At 39.4% G+C, this 18222-nt stretch overlaps 1 protein-coding gene and 2 long non-coding RNA genes across 3 annotated transcripts in view; 1 reads left to right on the forward strand and 2 right to left on the reverse strand.

The window, feature by feature from the left end:
- Window positions 1–1039, forward strand: part of LOC127143108 (uncharacterized) — an 8002-nt gene extending 6963 nt beyond the window's left edge. Inside the window, exon 4 of the long non-coding RNA XR_007814306.1 lies at window positions 670–1039. This is a non-coding gene — a long non-coding RNA (uncharacterized LOC127143108). The remainder of the gene's footprint in view (window positions 1–669) is intronic.
- Window positions 287–6752, reverse strand: LOC108889997 (uncharacterized). The gene is made up of 5 exons (XR_001962092.2): window positions 6165–6752; window positions 4861–4924; window positions 3997–4096; window positions 1620–1677; window positions 287–696 (listed from the first exon to the last, which is right to left on the reverse strand). It is a non-coding gene; the product is annotated as an uncharacterized LOC108889997 (long non-coding RNA).
- Window positions 6753–8858: 2106 nt separating this feature from the next.
- foxp4 (forkhead box P4) overlaps window positions 8859–18222 on the reverse strand; it is a 92624-nt gene continuing 83260 nt past the window's right edge. The window contains 4 exon segments of the mRNA XM_051074390.1: window positions 8859–14656; window positions 15351–15523; window positions 16619–16685; window positions 17289–17410. Coding sequence (XP_050930347.1) covers window positions 14509–14656; window positions 15351–15523; window positions 16619–16685; window positions 17289–17410 — 510 coding nt within the window. The 3' untranslated portion in view covers window positions 8859–14508.

Below are 18222 nucleotides of genomic sequence, written 5' to 3' on the forward strand. Positions count from 1 at the left end.
CATGAAAAAATGTCATAGTATAGTATGGCGTCAAAAAACAGAAAAAAAAAAAAAAATGTCATAGTATAGTATGCGTCAAAAACATGAAAAATGTCATAGTATAGTATGGCGTCAAAAATGGTCAAAAAATGTCATAGTATAGTATGGCGTCAAAAATGGTCAAAACATGAAAAAATGTCATAGAATAGTATGTCGTCAAAAAACATGAAAAAATGTCACAGAAAAGCAAGGTGTTTGTAATGTCAGTTTCATACAATATTAAACAGATTGACAAAATAATCAGTGTTTAGAAGTATTTATTTTAAGAAAATCCTTTATCAGTCCCACAGCAGGGAAATTCAGTGTTGCAGTAGCAAAAATACAAAAAGGCACCAAGACAAGATATAAAACAACAATATAAACATGTACATAGTAATAGATTGGATATGAGTACTTTGAAATAGCAAAATGGAAATCTAATCTAACCCACAAACACTGTTTAGAGATGTGTGTCTGTGAAAAACAAAGAAAGCTCCTTTTAAAATTTTTCTTAAGTGACATGTCATAGTATACCAAGGTGTCAAAAAATGTCTCAATATGGTGAGGCATAAAAACATCAGAATAGTATGTTACAAATATTTTGCTTTACTTATCAGTTTCTGTAATTCATACGTGTTCTTGTCTCTGCAGGAGGAGAAGACGACAGCCACTGAACACCTGCAGTGGATGAAAGAAAACAAGTGTTACAAAGCTGTTAACTAGATAAAAGACTCCCACCATCTAACTGCTGTAAATCTGTGTTGGTTTTCTGTTGTCTGAGTGAAAACACTTTGTTTTTCTCTTTCTTTGTAATGTAGTCATGGGCACATTTTCCAAAGAGTAATGTTTCTTTATTAAACACCTGTGAGAACATTCAACTGCTTATGATACAACTATTAATGAATAATTGCATCACAAGCAGTTAAATGATCATAAAGATGCTTTGTAGACATGTTTATCTTGAGTTAATGTTGTTATAAGCACATTTATCTAGAATGTGCTTATAACAACATTAACTCTAACAAATGTTTCCTCGTGGTCAAATGTTTGTCATTATCTATGCTGTGATTTGTTAAACATTGTCTGGAATAAAATCAGCAAAAGTTTCTTCCTAAACTTTTGAGTTGCATCTCTCAATTTTGAAACTTGTGTTATATTTTCTAAGGCTTTACTTTTAAACTCATTGTTCATACATTTTCAAGGGTTTGTAATTAATTTTCTTATGTTTGGGTAATGAAATATATTTTTATACTATATATATATATATATATATATATATACACACACACACATATATATATCAAATCTGTTATTTAAGGTTTTTAAAATGCTTTACCCTTATTTTTTAGACCTATTCATTAAGGGTTTTATATTTATTTTGGCACCTATTTGTTAGGTATCTATTCTATTCTAAACTAAGATTTTATATTTCCTGTTTATATATATATATAGAGAGACAGACATTTATACATATTTTAACATTTACTTTTTTTTTTTTTTGCAGCTACATTGTTGAAAAATACTAATTAATTTGTTGTAGTGTCAAGCTGCAGCTGAGATAATGACAGAGTCAGACTGAAAAGAATAAACTTAACACTGACCTGAAACATCTTCATGTCTGTCTCTTCTCTCTGTGATATAATGGTTGAAGTTTGAATCCTGTGAAGAAAAACGCAACAAACATTAATATAAAGATGTGACTTTTAATTCATTAAAATAAAAGAGTGTTTCTGGGGGGGCACAGAGATAGAGAGAAAGCACGGCAGAATGAGCGAGAAAGAGACAGGGAAACAGAGAGAGAAAGAACTAAGGTAAAGCGGGGTACACACCAAAAGATAATCAGGCCGATTATTGGCCCAAATCCCCTCTCCCTATCATAGAAAGCCAAGGCCAGGTTACTGGTTGGTTCTAAAGATGATCTTGTCAGATTTTCCCCTCCCTGATCTGCTCCAAAGATGATCTGGTAAATATTAAACATGTTCAATATTTGCGATCAGAAATCCTGTTGTGAGGAAAGCCAAGCACGCGCTCTGAATTGTCTCGTGGAACGGAACAAAGCCAATCAAGAAGCAAGCTCACTGAAGACGGAAACGCAACAAACGAGAGACATCATCGTTCGCCATGTTTGTTTACTCTTAATTTTGAGATTTGGGATTCTGAGAGTCCAGACTCTAGTTGTTGGTGGTGAATCTGTTAGTGTGTGATGTGGCTGTATTGGTCTTCTTGTTGTGCATCACACACTTTAAGATCAAAACTGTGAAATCTGACATTATGTCAGATTATGGAAGAGTTAAACTCTAGTTTTCAAGCTTGCATTTAACACAAAACTGATCTCAATAAAGTCTCATGTCACTACAAACAAATTTCTTATCAATAATATACACAACAGGGGATCACCAGATGGCCACGAACAGATTACTACCACAAAGCAAAAAACTGAGTCGCAAAATGATCACAATGAGATGCTTAACTGCCACACTGAAACACAAAATGACCACAAAGAAGTTGAATGACCTGAAACAGACACAAAACTACAACGACACAATACAATGCGAAGCAACCACAAAGAACTAACCACAAATAGATGTGAAACTGTCAAACTGTCAAAAATAACAGAAGTAAAAAGACACTAAATTTACAAAGCAACCACAGAGTGGACCAACTGGTTCTGGATCAGAACTAATCAGAACTAGTCCAAGAGTTACATTTACCTCATAAACAAAGACAGAAGAAGCTGCTCTGACTGGAGAACTGACTCCATCAGCTCATGATATTCACACAACAGCAGGGGATGGAAATGCTTTTTTCTCCAAGTCAGTTAAAATTTGAACCAAATTTGGTTGATAGAAGCCAAAATGCAGCAAAAGGACAGTGTTTCTGAAGTGACACTGAACTGAATAAGTTCTTCATGTTTTCATGATTTACTGTACTAATGAGAAAGACAGAGAGAGAGGGAGAGAGAGAATGAGACACAGGGAGAAGAGAGGGGAACAGAAAGAGTGTGTGTGTGTGAAGGGGGGGGCACAGAGATAGAGAGAAAGCAAGGCAAAGTGAGAGAGTGAGCGAGAAAGAGACAGGGAAACAGAAAGAGAGGGTGAAGGAGAGAGAGAGAACTACAGAAAAAGTAAAGCGGGGTACACACCAAAAGATAATCAGGCCGATTATTGGCCCAAATCCCCTCTCCTGATCAAAGTAAGCAAAGGCCTGGTTGGTTCTAAAGATGATCTTGTCAGATTTTCCTGTGGTGTGAGGTGTGTTATGAGTAATTTTCCCCTCCCTGATCTGCTCCAAAGATGATCTGGTAAATATTAAACATGTTCAATATTTGCGATCAGAAATCCTGTTGTGAGAAAAGCCAAGCACGCACTCTGAATTGTCACGTGGAACGGAACAAAGCCAATCGGGAAGCAAGCTCACTGAAGACAGAAGCGCAACAAACGAGAGACATCATCGTCCGCCATGTTTGTTTACTCTTAATTGTGAGATTTGGGGTTCTGAGAGCCCAGACTCTAGTTGTTGGTGGTGAATCTGTTAGTGTGTGATGTGGCCGTGAAATCTGACATTATTTGTCAGATTGCATGTGGTATCTCACATTTTCTTCATTGGGTAAGATTATAAGAATCTTTTGGTGTGTGCCAGGCTTAAGAGAGTAAAGGAGAGAGATGGAGGGAGAGTGAGAGACAGAAAGTGTGTGTGTGGGGGGGGCAGTTGAGAAGGAGCAAGAGAGGGAGGGAGAGAGTGGGGAGGAGCATGAGCCAGAGACAGGGAGAGCGCTGATGTTTAAATTCTTCATTTTCTTTGAACTGTACGTTCATGAACTATGTAAATAAACTTTAATAATGAGTGAAGTCTTTTTGTGACTAATCAAACTATTCAGACTACTTAATGTTACTACTTAATGTTAATGTTACTGAAGATATGTAATTTAATGTCAGTGCTCTGTGTTGGACAGTTGATATAAAGCTGTTCGTGAATTACCTAGAGGCCTCAGTCCCGATTTCAAAGAACTTCTTCATCGTACAAAAACACTCTGTGTTCGTGGATGAAGTCTCTGTGATTGTGAACCAAGTGGTGACACCTGGAGGAAATAAAAAGAGAAATATACAAAGGAAAATGAACAATACACTATGACTTCAGAATCAGAATCAGACTTTATTGCCAAGTAAGTTTGCACATACGAGGAATTTGTCTTGGTATATTGGTGCTAAATGACAATTATAATAAAAAGAAAAGAGCAAAAACTATATTTACAGGAACATAAGTAAAGGTGTAAAGGAGCAGAGAGGACTTATTCTTCAACAACAATTTAACCCCAAAACACAGATAAATATTCAACATTACAGCCGAACCAGAACATTTTCCAAATGTTAGAGTGTCCCTGAGAATGGGCTGTTTACTGTCACATATGACAAGAAAAAGCATCATATCTTTAGAAATCAATAACAAAAAATATTTGGGAAAAAATAACTAAAATGGCTATCTTAAAGCTTACATTTCTATGTTAACTGTCTGTTAACTAATCACTGAAGGAATCATCTATATTACTATGAACTGCAAAATAAAAACTTAAGTACATTTTTTGAAAGCAGGGTTTTAACTTGCAGCATCTTATTTATACTTCAGTCCACAGGCAGAAAATTAACTGACAACTATTTGGAGTTTTTAAAAATTAATATAACTAATACTATTTTCTGACAATTTATAGACACGCATAATCAGTTATTATATTAAATAGTAAACTAATTAAATACCAAGGATTTAAACAATAACACTGTTACTAACATTAATAATTCAGCTGATCAACAAGTTTTTTCAGACTGGTTAAATCTTTATGACACATACCTGTTTGGTTTGTAAGGTGAGAGCTGGTGTGTCTGTCCAGGCTGCAGCAGCTGAACAAGTAAACCTGGAAAACACAAGTACAACAAAAACAAATAACCTCATTAATAAAAACTAGTTCACCTCCAAAACTTGAACAGTGTAGGATAATACAACACTGAAAACTAAACACTAAAACTTTGAGAATTACACTTTGAGTTTTGAGGTGAATGAATTAATTATGTTACTAGAATATGACTTTATTGATCTGAGAGAGCAAAGCATTTTCTAAAAAAATAGTAACTATATAATTTCTAACAGTAATCTCAGCTCATATATTGTGACCTACTCTTGAGGCTTAAAACTTGTGGAGGAGCACAGTTAAAATCTAGTTTTCAAGCTTGTATTTAACACAAAACTGAGCTCATGTCAAGTCCCTATGTCACTACAAACACATTTCTTATCAATAATACACACAACAGGGGAACACCGGATGGCCACGAACAGATCACTACCACAAAGCTACAAAACACACGGCAAAAAAACTGAGCCGCAAAATGATCACAATGAGATGCTTAAGTGACACGCTGAAACACAAAGAAAAAGTAAATGACCTAAAATAGACACAAAACTACAACGACACAATACAATGTGAAGAAACCACAAAGGAGCTAGCACAAATAGATGTGAAACACCCATCTAGAGACGCAAAACGACAGACAGAACAAATAGACACAAAATGATCACATCGACATGATAATCCGCCCAGAACTGACTTACAATGATCGAGATGGAGCACAAAATTACAAAGAAGCAGCAAAATGTCTGCAGAGTAATTGTAAAGAGATGCAAACTGAGTTGTGAATGGACACACTGACTGGTTACCACCCGGCACAAATCATGTCAGGGACGCTTTAACCGAAGAAACACAAACACACTTTAACCCACGCAAATAAAAATGACGACAAGAAAAAAGTCGCTAAAATACCATTTAAAGATAAGGCTAATGCTAACGCTCGAGTTTAATGCTTACGGTCGCCATTAATGCTAATGCTAACACCCACGTGAAAAACAACCAAGTAGAGAAGCAAAATCGTGACCACAAATAGCCACAAACATGATAAACCAATATAAACCGAGTTAAAATGACCAGGATGGAACACAAAATAACTAAGAGACGCAAGATGCCTCGCGATATGAACGACTAAAAATGGAATTAAACGACATCGTTGCTAAGGCAAGCGTTATCATTAGCATTAGCTAACACCCGCTGCCAATGCTAACGCTCTCCGATAACGCTAACGCTAGCCACTAACTGTGTGCCTTACCTTTGCGCCGCATGTGTGTTCAGCGTCCAGTCTCACTCGTGTTGGACAAAAAAGCAGCCCCAAAGTTTGTTTTAGCAATCAGACCTCTTCGATAAAGGACGTCTTCTGTCAGTACTGACAAACCGAAGCACTGGTTCCAGCTTGGTTTTCTCCGTCTCTCTACGCTCCTCCCAGAATGTATTAGCCAATGACGAGCCACGTCGCACATACGTCAGCTAACATTGGCTGAAAAACAGTCATGCACCAGAAGCAGCGTCAGTACCATAGACTATATATAAAGGTGACCAGGTGGGACATCCAAGCTGGACAGGTTGTAGGGTAGAGGCCTGACAAAGTGCAATCCACTTCTCCTGGTTGTTGGTTTGAGCTAATAACCCAATTCCATGGAGAAAACACTGTCATAGACAAAAATGCCCTCCATAAAATATGTGTAAAATACTCCCCCAGAAAATTGCTGCTGTAGCACGATGTGTACCAGCGATGCTCCCTTCACATTTCTGACTGCCCCCTCATATCTGCCTGCCTTGGATGTAGGCTACAATAGAAAACTGGGTTAAATTTTAATGTGGACAAAAGAGAAACAGAGAGTCTCAGCTCATTAAACCGAATAAGCAGATCCATGTGGACACATGCAGCAGCAGATAGAGTACATAGTATGTTGTGTTGTTTTGAGTGAGTCAGTGTACTGTTTGGAGGACAGCCCACTCCTTCAGCCACAGACGGGGAGAGGGGAAGAAGGGAGAAGGAGGATGACAGTGTGAGTGAAGTTGGGGGTGGGGGTGTGTGTGTGTGGGGGGGTTGTCAGCATGGTTCTTGGTAAATTTATTTTGTGACTCATAGGGTCTGCCTGGACCTCAGTGCTCTCCATGCTGCTGGGACTAGCAGCCCTCCACACCCACCCACACACCCAATCACACGCACACATGAATATTGATTTTAGCATCACAACTCTATGCACACGCACTGGGAGCAGATAGCCACAAGCACAAATCCCTCTTCAGGTGCATAAACATGACTGCAAACATACGTTGCACTCTCATGTGCACACACCTAACGCTTACTCTGCCCAGATGAGCATTAAGAAATATATTCAGAGCTTAAGCCGCAGGTTTATGCCAAACACTACTGTGCCACGCCAAGAATAACCTCTTTGTGTGTTGCTCTGCACCCTGGCTCACCTTGCAGAAGTATATGGTACTAAGTTTCTGCTTAGTATTCATGGTGTGTGCAAGCCAGTAAGTGTGTGTTTCTGTATGTGTGTATGCCTGTGCATGTGTGTCTGTAATAGGCTTAGGATGGGGTCTCTCCCAAAACCAAATGTCACAGGGATTTAAGCGTCAGGAGTGAGTTTCCTCCCAGCTGACTAACAGAGAAGTTCACTAAAAGCACAAGATTAAACAAAGTTTCAACTTTCCAGAAGACATCCAGCCAGTTTCCATTTTTTCTCCCTGTGGCAACACATCCACAATGCAGCGCTGAGGTTTAAAGATAAGCTGTAGGGCATGTGCCAAACCTGCAAGGAAGACAGAGACAGGTAAAGAAGGAGAAGGAAAAATGGAGAATGAGAATGAAGAGAAAGTACAGAAAGGTCACAAAAATATTTTTTACCATATACAGCATCTATTCTATTAATTTAATCAGACTTCATCCACCTGTATTCCTGTTGTACTCTGTCACAGATGGTGCAGGTAGTTCACTCAGTGCTCTGTCTGTTCTGCACTCTCTGGCCCACCCTGTTGGTCGGACCATGTCAGTGGACCACAGTCAATGTTTGTTGCTGGGTTTGTGTTTATGAGATGCTGCTTGTGTTGTCCGGTTTGTTTACTCCTCCTGGTGGCCACTCTCTGTATCACAACATGCTGACCTCTCTGAAGTCCTGTGGGACTGACACAGGCTGCCCTTTGAAAAGTTACCATTTAACCAGCAATTTGTCATTTGATGCGTTTTTCATGTCTTTTGATTAGCTGTGATGTCACTATAGGTGTGATAGATTCTTTAAAGATTATATGACATGATTACTGTAAGGATGCAGGCTTTTTTAATATGAAGACTGTGAACTAAAAGAAGTGTATTTTCTGTACATAAAGCTCAGGGCCTTAGCTATTAAAAATGCTGAAAGAAAATTATCTCTTAGTATCAGCCAACCACTGTCCTCAAGAGAGCTCCAAATATAATGAGCCCTCCACCAGCAAACAAATTGGGACAGAACTGTTTGGTTTTTTTCAAATTGTAGAAATAACATTTTTCAATGAAACTCATCATACACAGTTCTTAAAAGAACACAAAGATTTCATGTGTATTATAAACTATGTGTATTAATATTGAGGTGTAAAATGTGATTTTAAAATACTAATTACAATGAAATGCAAATATGTGTTTCTGGTGAACATGATTTTAATATGTGCATGTGGTGCAGCGCTGACAGACTTACAGTCTGACATAGTGTCAACATATTGGCTTCAACCTTTTATTTGTTGTGAGGCTATTGTGTTGAACTGCATGACACTGTACGGATGTTAATGTTATTATAATATGATGTATATATTTTACAGTCAGCCTTACTTTTTGATGCACAGTAGTTAAACTTTTAATATTCCAAGATAATTGTAGAAGTTGTGTGTGGTTACTAGTTTCTTTCACTCCATATGTGTGTGTATTCGATACCACAGCAGAAGAAATGAGGACACAGCATAGGACAGTGTAATAAGTATTTTATTGCATTTTATAATGCCATTGTCAATAATTAGTACAGATTACATGCAACTAGACCTACTGTACAGTTTTTTATTGTCTGCATGGACAGACACAAGAAGATTCAGGTTACAAATACACAGATATATGTGTGTGTTTTTTATACAGCATGAAGGAAAGGGCAGTGACTGGCATTACATGGCTACCCGTGGGTGGAGGGTCAGAGGGCTGGGCTCCACTGTCTAAAGCCACTACCCAGTCCCTGTCCCCACCTCTTCCTCGGGTCACACTTTCAAATAACAAGAAACAGAACAAAAACCAAAGGATAAAGAGAGGTAAGCAGGTAAACTGAAACTAAGAAACAATACAGAGAGTCACTGCTGAAAATGTACACACATTCCTAAGGTTTAACCAGAGGAGAGCTGAAGTGGTAGTTCCATTAGGTTCTGGCTGTCTACTTGATAATAATGTCAGGCAATGCTCCACTTTGAGAGTCCCTTCCCCCCTCATGTGACACCTCAGAACTGTCCAATCACAACATCAGGATTTGGGCTACCTGCGTCCTTTGAGTCACTTGCCAGCCAATAGGGTGCAGACTGGTCCTACAACACCAATACGTGGATGTACGAGAGATAACAGCTATCAGTAAAGGTGATCAGTGAAGTCGATGGAGAGTTTTGGAAGTAGCTTGGTTTTTGTTTGGTTAAGGTTGTGGCATTGGTTTGTTTGCAGTTTGGTTACAGTTCAGGAGTTTGGACTAAGCAATGTTTGCTCGCAATGCCTTTGGTAGTCAGAGGATGAGCTGCATCTCTGAGAGCCATTCCACATTTTGGTATTGAGACTACACAAGAGGAGTAGTATCAAAAATGCAACAGTGTCAAGTCTTTGATCTGCCTTTTGTGGGACTAGGAGATGGGGTTTGCGACTGGTCACAATGCCGGCCAGGTGCGTGACTCAGTGACACCCCCCACGGAGCCTGCAGATGATTGACAGCTCTGCGGGTCAGAGTTCAGCACAGGAATGACAGGGGTCAGGGTCAGAGGGTGGGGTCACGGGGAGCAGGGACACATATTGGCACCTGAAAGGACCAACAGCAATACCTTTCTAGAGCTCTGCATTTTTTTTTTAAAGCAAGAGAGGGGCTACATATTCTTACATTTTTTCCTCTTTCTCTTTTTCTTTTTGGAGGTTTTGGTCCTGTCTTTGAGAAAAAGTCCTTCTGAGGTATCAATACATAATGAAGTAACTTTTTTAGTTTGTTTTCCATTTGTTTTTTTTTCTTTCCTTAAAAATGCATAAATGCAGTACAGAGACAAAAAAGTATCAAAATAGACCTAGCTAAGATAAATATACAAACAGGTGTTACCTAAACCACTGATCTAACTTTTATTCTTTTAATTTTTTTTTAGAGATAATACACTTAAAAAATCAGCGTCCCAGACGTTTCATGAAGAACTGAAAAAATGGAAACAAACAAAACAAAACTATTAAACCAAGATACCTGCAGCACTTAATATGATAAATACATATACTTCAGCATTAGCAGTACAGTATAGGAATCAGAGCTGAAAGCTTTACAATAGCTAAACAGGTGCAGAGAGAGAGAAAAAAAACAAACAAACCCCAAAAAAGAAGAGAAAATCAAAGGACAAAATGGGAAAGAATGCCCCGGAGAGATAAGTCAAGCATTAATATACAAGAATACATCATGTTATGCCAAGCTGGAGAAAAAAAACAAAACAAAACCAAAAAAAAAAAAAAAAAAAAAAAAAAAAACAGAAGTGTTACATGGCGACCTGTGAACAATCTACATCTTTATAAAACAGCTTTGTTTACAGGTGTACCTTAAAGCACAAGTCAGAGATCATCTATATACTGTATGCAGCAGTTCCTCTTGGTTTGGATATTACTAGTAGTAGTGATGAGTTTCGTTAAGTGTGTGTCGCTCTTCTCAGCGTCTCTGCGAGTGTTTTGGTGAAGGGGGTACTGCTGTGTTGTGGGTCTTTGGATATCTGGATGGTCAGAGCCTCTGTTTGCACTAACCCATAGCCCTGCTTCTATGCTTCCTGCATGTGTGTGTGTATGTATATATATGTCCTAGTGGCACTGATATATATTCTGCCCATCATTACCCCTGACAACCAGCCCCCTGCAACACCACATAGCCATTAACGAGCAGTTTCTCATTGGCTGAGATCATTAATATGCACACATACAGTCAAAGCACACAGTCGAGAGGCTGTTCACATAGCTCAGTGCTGATCGGGTGCAGGAGTATGGTCAGTTTTACACAGCCGACAGAAAACTTTTCAGATATAGCGAGCACTTCACAACACACTTTGAGACATAGAGAGTGCTTTAGATGTGGTTTAAGGAGAGGTAGTCATTTTTAATTCCATGGAAAGTGAAACGTCTCTATGTTTTTGGGCTCAAGAAGATGTGTTGGGGAGTCCAGATCACCAAATAGCTTTTTTTTTCTCCTGTCAGTCATACAGTAAATGAAACACAATTTTGGCATCCACTATTATCATTGAAAAAGAATGGAGGAAAAAAAGTATTTAAGAGAGTTCAGTCTCCCATTGGCTATGTGTTGAACTGTTTCGAAAAAGGAGGTAGTGTTATTTTTGGTTTTTATCTTGTTTCAAGATGTCTGTCTGCCACTTTGTACTTTGTTAGAAATCAGTCTCTAATGTGACAGGAAACAGTCCTGTTTGAACACAAAGTCATCAGAAAGGTTCTTTCATTAAATAAGAAGAAAAATCGTCTGAAGTGCAAGAGATAGTTTGACAAAAAGTATGAAAATATGAACCCAACTTTGAATTACAAGATGTCCCTTGGTTGTTTTCCTCTTACATTGGTATATTTCCATTGTTTTTAGTTGTTCCCTCTTTATTGTAATATTCATAGATAGATATTTGGATTTACTCCTCCCTGTTAAAAGATGTGACTTTTGTAACCACATTACAGTAGACTTTCTCTTCCTGTAAACACTACTTGCAGAACTAGTTGGTGTGTTTACTTCCTAGATGGAAAAACTCCAATTTCTTTTGTTACAACAGCACCAGAAAAATATCTTGTAAAGCCAGGTGTTTCAACAGAGCTGAATATTTTCATTCTGTTTAAACTCTCTTTCTGTTGGCATCTCATATTGTGAAGGTACACGTGTGCTCAAAAGCCTCACGAGTGCCTTGTTTTTCGGTCTGCTCATACAGTAGTAGGGGCCAGTCCTAGGATTGTGTTTGGAACACAGTTTAGCCTGAGTGTGGGAGAGTTTCACCTTTAAGTGCTTTTTTCTTTTCTCTTACTTTTTGTTTTATTTTTTTCAGAGGAACTGTGCGAGGTTTGTTAATACTATTTTTTAAACTTTTTTTTGGCCTCATACCTAATGTGAGTCATTTGTAACCACTTATCATGTAAAAGCTTTGATGTCTCCAAATTTTAGTTTGCTTTACACACTTTGGTTTTTGGAATGGTTCAGCACTGTAAGTCATGTATAATTTCAACACAATAGCTATATGAATACAATAATAAGAATTCAAACTCCTGGTTTGTCTGTCTTTTGGCCAGTTCTTTAAGAAGAAAAAAAAAAGAAACTCAAAAAGGGCAAAATAAACTACAGGGTTTTTGGTTTTCTACATATTTCTTTGGTTAACCTGTAACAAAAATAAAACGGGAATAAGCAGGTAACAGATTAAAATAAATGTTAAATTTGGTATGGCACTGTAGAGAAAAGTAATGCTTTTATGCTCACGGAAAACAAACAAACAAACAAAAAAATCTCACGTGCTATTCCTTTAACACAAACTCACACAGTGAATTGCAGATAGCTTCTACACAGTAACTATTACAACCATAGAGCTTTGAATCTGAAGCTGAGCAGAGTTGCCACATTTGGTGTCCCACAGAAAGAATTCCCCCTTTTTTCTTTATCAATTTGGACACAGTTCCAGGCAGAACCTTTGTGGGATGAGGTATTCTCTGACTGCAGTAATAATATATATATTTTTTAAAGCATTACTGATATTTCTCAACTAAATACAAAACAAAACAAAACCCAAAAACTGAATGAGAGAGAATTAACAAAAAAAGATTCAGCTGTTAAATAATCTGTCTGGATAATGGCAACTTTAAGTGCTATTTCCAAATTTCTTGCCTGCTACACTTGGGACAGAAAGGGAGAAGGAGGATCAGGGTCGGATATCACAAGTTGGGACAATACTGCGCTTTCTTCTTTTTTTTGCCAATACTCATTTGGAATGGTGTGAACAACCAGAGTAAATCAAACAACTTACATTACAAAAACAAAAACAGCATCCTTAGAAAAGGTACGTCGAAACAGAACGCCACCGTGGAAATATTGATCCTCAAAAAATAAACAATGATAATAACATCATCAACATAACATCAAATAAAAAAAGGAAATGACAAAAGCTACCACACGTTTTTTTTCTTGTTATATTCCATAATCATCAACAGTTTTCTTTTTAAGTCACAATATTTCTGTAGATGCTTCCTCCCTTGTTTTTTCTCTGCTTCCTCTCTTTTCTTCTCATTCTTTAAGTGTTCCAAGCTCATCACTCCATCCGCGCACGGAGGGGAGGAGAAGGACAGCACCAAATGGTCCTATTCCTGCATTCTTTTTCGGAGGAGGGGGGGATGGGATGGGATGGAGCTGGGTAGGAAAATGTCTTCTCTTTTTTTTCTCACTTAGAAGCAAAGAGTTTAAAGGTGTCCGTCACTAAGTGTCTTGCTGGGGGTTGTGGTGGTGGAGCATAAGTTTGGGCAGGGACCGGGGGACCAAGCGCCACCTCTGTTGGGTCAGCCTCGCCGTGGGGCTCACACACCGACATGGAGGCGGGAGCCTGATCTGCAGAAGTGTTAGAGCATTGTTGGAGGTAATCTTTAAAAGCACTCCTCCTTCCTTCCTTTCCTTCCCATCTTGAAGCCCAACACTTTCATCTCAATCAAATCAAAGAAAATGAAAAAGCAAGTGATTGACTCAAAGAGGGGGGGAGAAGGAGAGGTATACTGCACAGCCCCTGATGACTGCTCCAAATCTATATACACATGATCCTGTGTGTCTGTTTCTTTCCAACACACACACACACACGTACCTGTGTGTCTTCTCAACTGACAATCAGAGATAAAAACGGCTAGCCAGGCAGCCCAGTGAGGAGGGTGTACGCAGAGTGGCGGGGGCAAGGAGGAGAGAGTGTGTGTCCATGCCTCTAAGGGGGTCTCTACATAGAGGCAGATGTTACCAGGGAGGATAATGAAACATGGGTTTGACATGTGAATGAGTGTGTCTGTGTGCGTCTTTGTGTGAGTGTGTATGCATTAAGTGGTGTTACACCTCTGAGCCAAGTGTTGGAAAAAGAAACACATGGAGGTAAAGCAGTGCTCCACAGTCTTGTTTTTGCGTCTGAAAGTAACGGAGGTCTTCTAACCCTGTTTGGAGTTTCTTAATGTCGTCCTTGGTTGCTTGCATTTTCTTAAAAACAACAACAAAAAAAACATTCTCTTTTTTTTCTCTCTTCTCTCTTTTCTTGTAAGTGTACTGTAGCTATCTTGTCCTCTTCACGTAGGACGAGAGGGCTTGGGGATTGTTCTCGCCGTGTCCCCGTCTCCCTCCCAGTTCCGTCTAGGATCTGTCCTACTCCAGCTCCTCGGTGGGAAGATCCTCCTCCAGGTCGCGCTCATCGCTCGGCAATGGCAGGCTGTGTGTGACGCCGGCCAGGAGGGATACTGGCCGACTGTCCTCCTCCACCTCAGTGGGCTCCTCCTTCACATGCACCGGGTGGCTGATGGGAGAGAGCAGACAGACGTTAGTGAGGCAAGGAGTAAATATTTACTCTCTGTATTGATGACACAAACATGCTGATGCTAATTGAACTTTCAGTTGTGGTGGTGGTTACACTTGCTGAGTGTACTTTGGTAGAAAATAGCTGTAGCTGTTCATATTGAAGTCTTTGTAAGTCATTGTAAAATAATGATCTGCAAAACTAGATTTTTTTTTCCAATTTTGGGTAAGCCAACATTTTTACAACTAACCATTAGCTGTAAAAATGTGTTTCCTACGGGATGAACTTTTTGTATTTTATGTGGAAAAAAGATCAGAAACAGCACCTAGATCATCATATAACTTAACTCTTATGAAACCAGTACTGACACTCTTGAATTCTGGGTTAGCTGCAAAAGTTCCCTGTGATGTTTCAGATTGTCCTGCTGCGTAAAATCCTCCTTCAGTAAATGTTAATGGTTTCTCTGGTCTATTATATATCTATTGTTGTATATAGATGACAGAAAACACTGATTCTCTGATAAAAATTACACTGTTAGCCTTTGTGAACACAGTAACTATTAACATGCTCAGTGAATGGGCCTGTTAAGCAGTTTTGTGTTGTCTACTTGCACCCTGATATATGTCTGTATGCGTGTGTGTGTGTGTGTGTGTGTGTGTGTGTGTGTGTGTGTGTCTGTATGTACAGTTCGAACCTGTACTGTTGAGGGCTGAGCGTGGGGCTGCAGCTGCCGTTGCTGTTGACCTGCTCCACGGTGGAGCTGACATCATCGTGGCCCACATGCAGCATGTTGAGGCTGGCCGCCGACGGAGGGGTCACCAGGGGAGGGCTGTTCAGCAGGGACAGACTGCTCTCTGCCAGAGCCGCCTACACACACACGCACACGCACGCACACACACACACACACACACACACACACACACACACACACACACACACACACAGAGAATTGCAAAGTCATTTTTAAAATTGGAGCATCTATGACAGAATAAAACACTGTCCATCATAACTAAATATGTTGACTTTAATATATTAAAACAGTAAGGCTAAAAGTTAAATTGGCACATAATTAGAAGTAAAACACAGTATAATAAACAGTCACAGCCACAATGATGGAGAGTTTTTCTTAATATACTGATGAGAGCTCCTCCACATGGAGCGTATTTAAATCCACTAACTTGCTAGTGAACTTGACAAACCACTAGGGGGCACTTACATACAGTGCTTTCCGCATCGTGGCTTGTACTTTTGCATTTAAGTCCCTGACATGAGTGTGTGTTCACATGAAAGTCTCAATAGGGATGATAAGCGAGACAGAGCCACGACCTCAAGTTAAACACATACACACACACACAAACAGTGAAACATCAATGTCTTTGGATGAGAAAATAACTGTTCCAACAGGGGCAGCTTCTGTCACTGCTCTAAACACTCATATCCACCTGTTTAGAGATGTGAGTTGTACCACACCTCCCCTCTCATAAAAGCAAAAAAAGTGGAGGGGGGTGGGGGTGGTGGTGGTGGAGACAAAAGGAGGGGAATTCTCACTGGCTCAGAGATGGATTTTCTGGGACAGGCGATAATTTTATGCGGTAACCTTAATTGACAACTTCTTGATGCTATAAATCATCTCAGTCACAAAATTGCATGTATGTGTGGGTTTGGTGTGTATGTATGTCTGCATAGAAGTGAAGAGATGGATCGGGTGTGTGTGTGTATGTGCAGAAGTGGGGGTGGTGCATGTGTGAGAAAGTGAGGTGGGAGGTGACAGTGTGTGTTGGTGTGGGAGAAGGAGGAAGGAGGTGGTGTGAACGTCGTTAGGGAATCTGCTAATTATAAGAGGGAATTGATATTAGTGCCCTTGATTGCAATTGGCTTCTATGTGTGTGTGTGTGTGTGTGTGTGTGTGTGTGAGAGAGAGAGAGAGAGGGAGGGAGAGAGCGCGGGGGGGGCATTCCTTACCTGGTAGCTGGCGTTTAGGGATCCAAATCCCAGGCCTGAAATCATGTTTTTCACCAGAGTGGGACTTCTACACACGCACACAAACACATTAACACACGCACACAAAGGGAAAGAGAGTGAGAGAGAGAGAGGGATTGAGAATCACAGATTAAGCGCACATGTTGAAAGATGTCACCTCAGCCAAAGTACTCTGACAAATCTCACAAATATGTTTGTTACAAGCAGAAACACACACAGACTGTAAACAGATGCTAAAACACTTACATATGTAAGTGTCTGATATCTGGTGTGCAGGTGTGTGTGTGTGTGTGTGCAGATGTGTGTGTCTGTATATGTGCGTAATTATCCCTGGTTTCTCTGGCGGTTGGAGAGAACATCTGTTTACATACGCTAACAAGGCTTTTTGCTCTCTTGCATCTCACACAGCTGCTTACTAATGGTGTCGACAAACAGGGAAAAACACATACATACACGATAAGCAAGCAGCCCTCTTTTTTTTTTCAATGATTGCTGAGTTGGCCTCTTGGTAATAATAGAGGGTCCATTTAAGCAATCATAGTGCCAGCACCCATAAGCTCACACTCACATCTCACTCAACTCCAACGTGTGCATGACAGGATGCACACATGTGTAGCTACATGTGTATGACTGTATATGTGCACGCTCTTACCCGGTCATCTTTGGTGGTCTCCTCTTTTGGTATTCAACTTCATCCACAGTCCACACAGCCCCCTTCACGTTCTCAACACGAACAAAACACTTGTGCAGACTCAGGTTGTGGCGCACAGCATTCTGGGAAAAGGCAAAGAGAGAGAGAAAAGAAGAAGAGCTTTAATACGACTGAAGATCAGTGAGATCAGTCTTTAACATGGGTATTTTATTTTAAGTTATTTAACATTTTCTATTTTGTTACTACATTTTATTTTATTTGGTTGCAATTTTTTATTGCATTTTTTAAATACAGAAACTTTGTTAAATTTGCCTTAAAATATTTCCTCAGTCTGTTCTCTCAGCTTATAAATGTTCCAATCTATGAATAGTCTGGCCTGAAAACTACCATCTGATGCAAAAACAATTTATGAAATGATTGTAAAAAAACATTCTAAACTTTTCCTCTAAAGTGACACATTTAGTTAAGGTATTAATATTCCCTGATGTCTGCTGCTAACTTAAGAAATTCCCTAACTTGGTTTGTCGAAAATAGACATCTTAAATTGCCATAGCATTTCATGAGTCCCATTCCGACGAGGGAAAAGAAATTTAACACCAGCTGAAATTGTTATTTTCATTCCTGTAACTTAAGTTGTTACCTAGCTGGAGGTAAGAACACTCACAATGCTTTCCAGCCTCTGGTTAGGATTCTCTTTAAGTAGTGTGACCTCAGAATAATAGCCCTTTTTTAAACCATCACTTTTTATACACACACACACACACACATACTGTAGCTCCATGTACAGTGCTAATACGAGGCAGCAGTTCTCTAGTAGCGTTATTTTATCTCAGAATTTTTCTAATCAGTCATCATCAGCACACACACAGAAACACTCACACACACACATCCACAGGCACTCAGACAGGCAAGCAGGCAGGCACACCGCTATCTT

The sequence above is a fragment of the Lates calcarifer genome, linkage group LG12 (genome assembly GCF_001640805.2).
Source record: "Lates calcarifer isolate ASB-BC8 linkage group LG12, TLL_Latcal_v3, whole genome shotgun sequence".
Taxonomy (NCBI): Eukaryota; Metazoa; Chordata; class Actinopteri; family Centropomidae; genus Lates; species Lates calcarifer.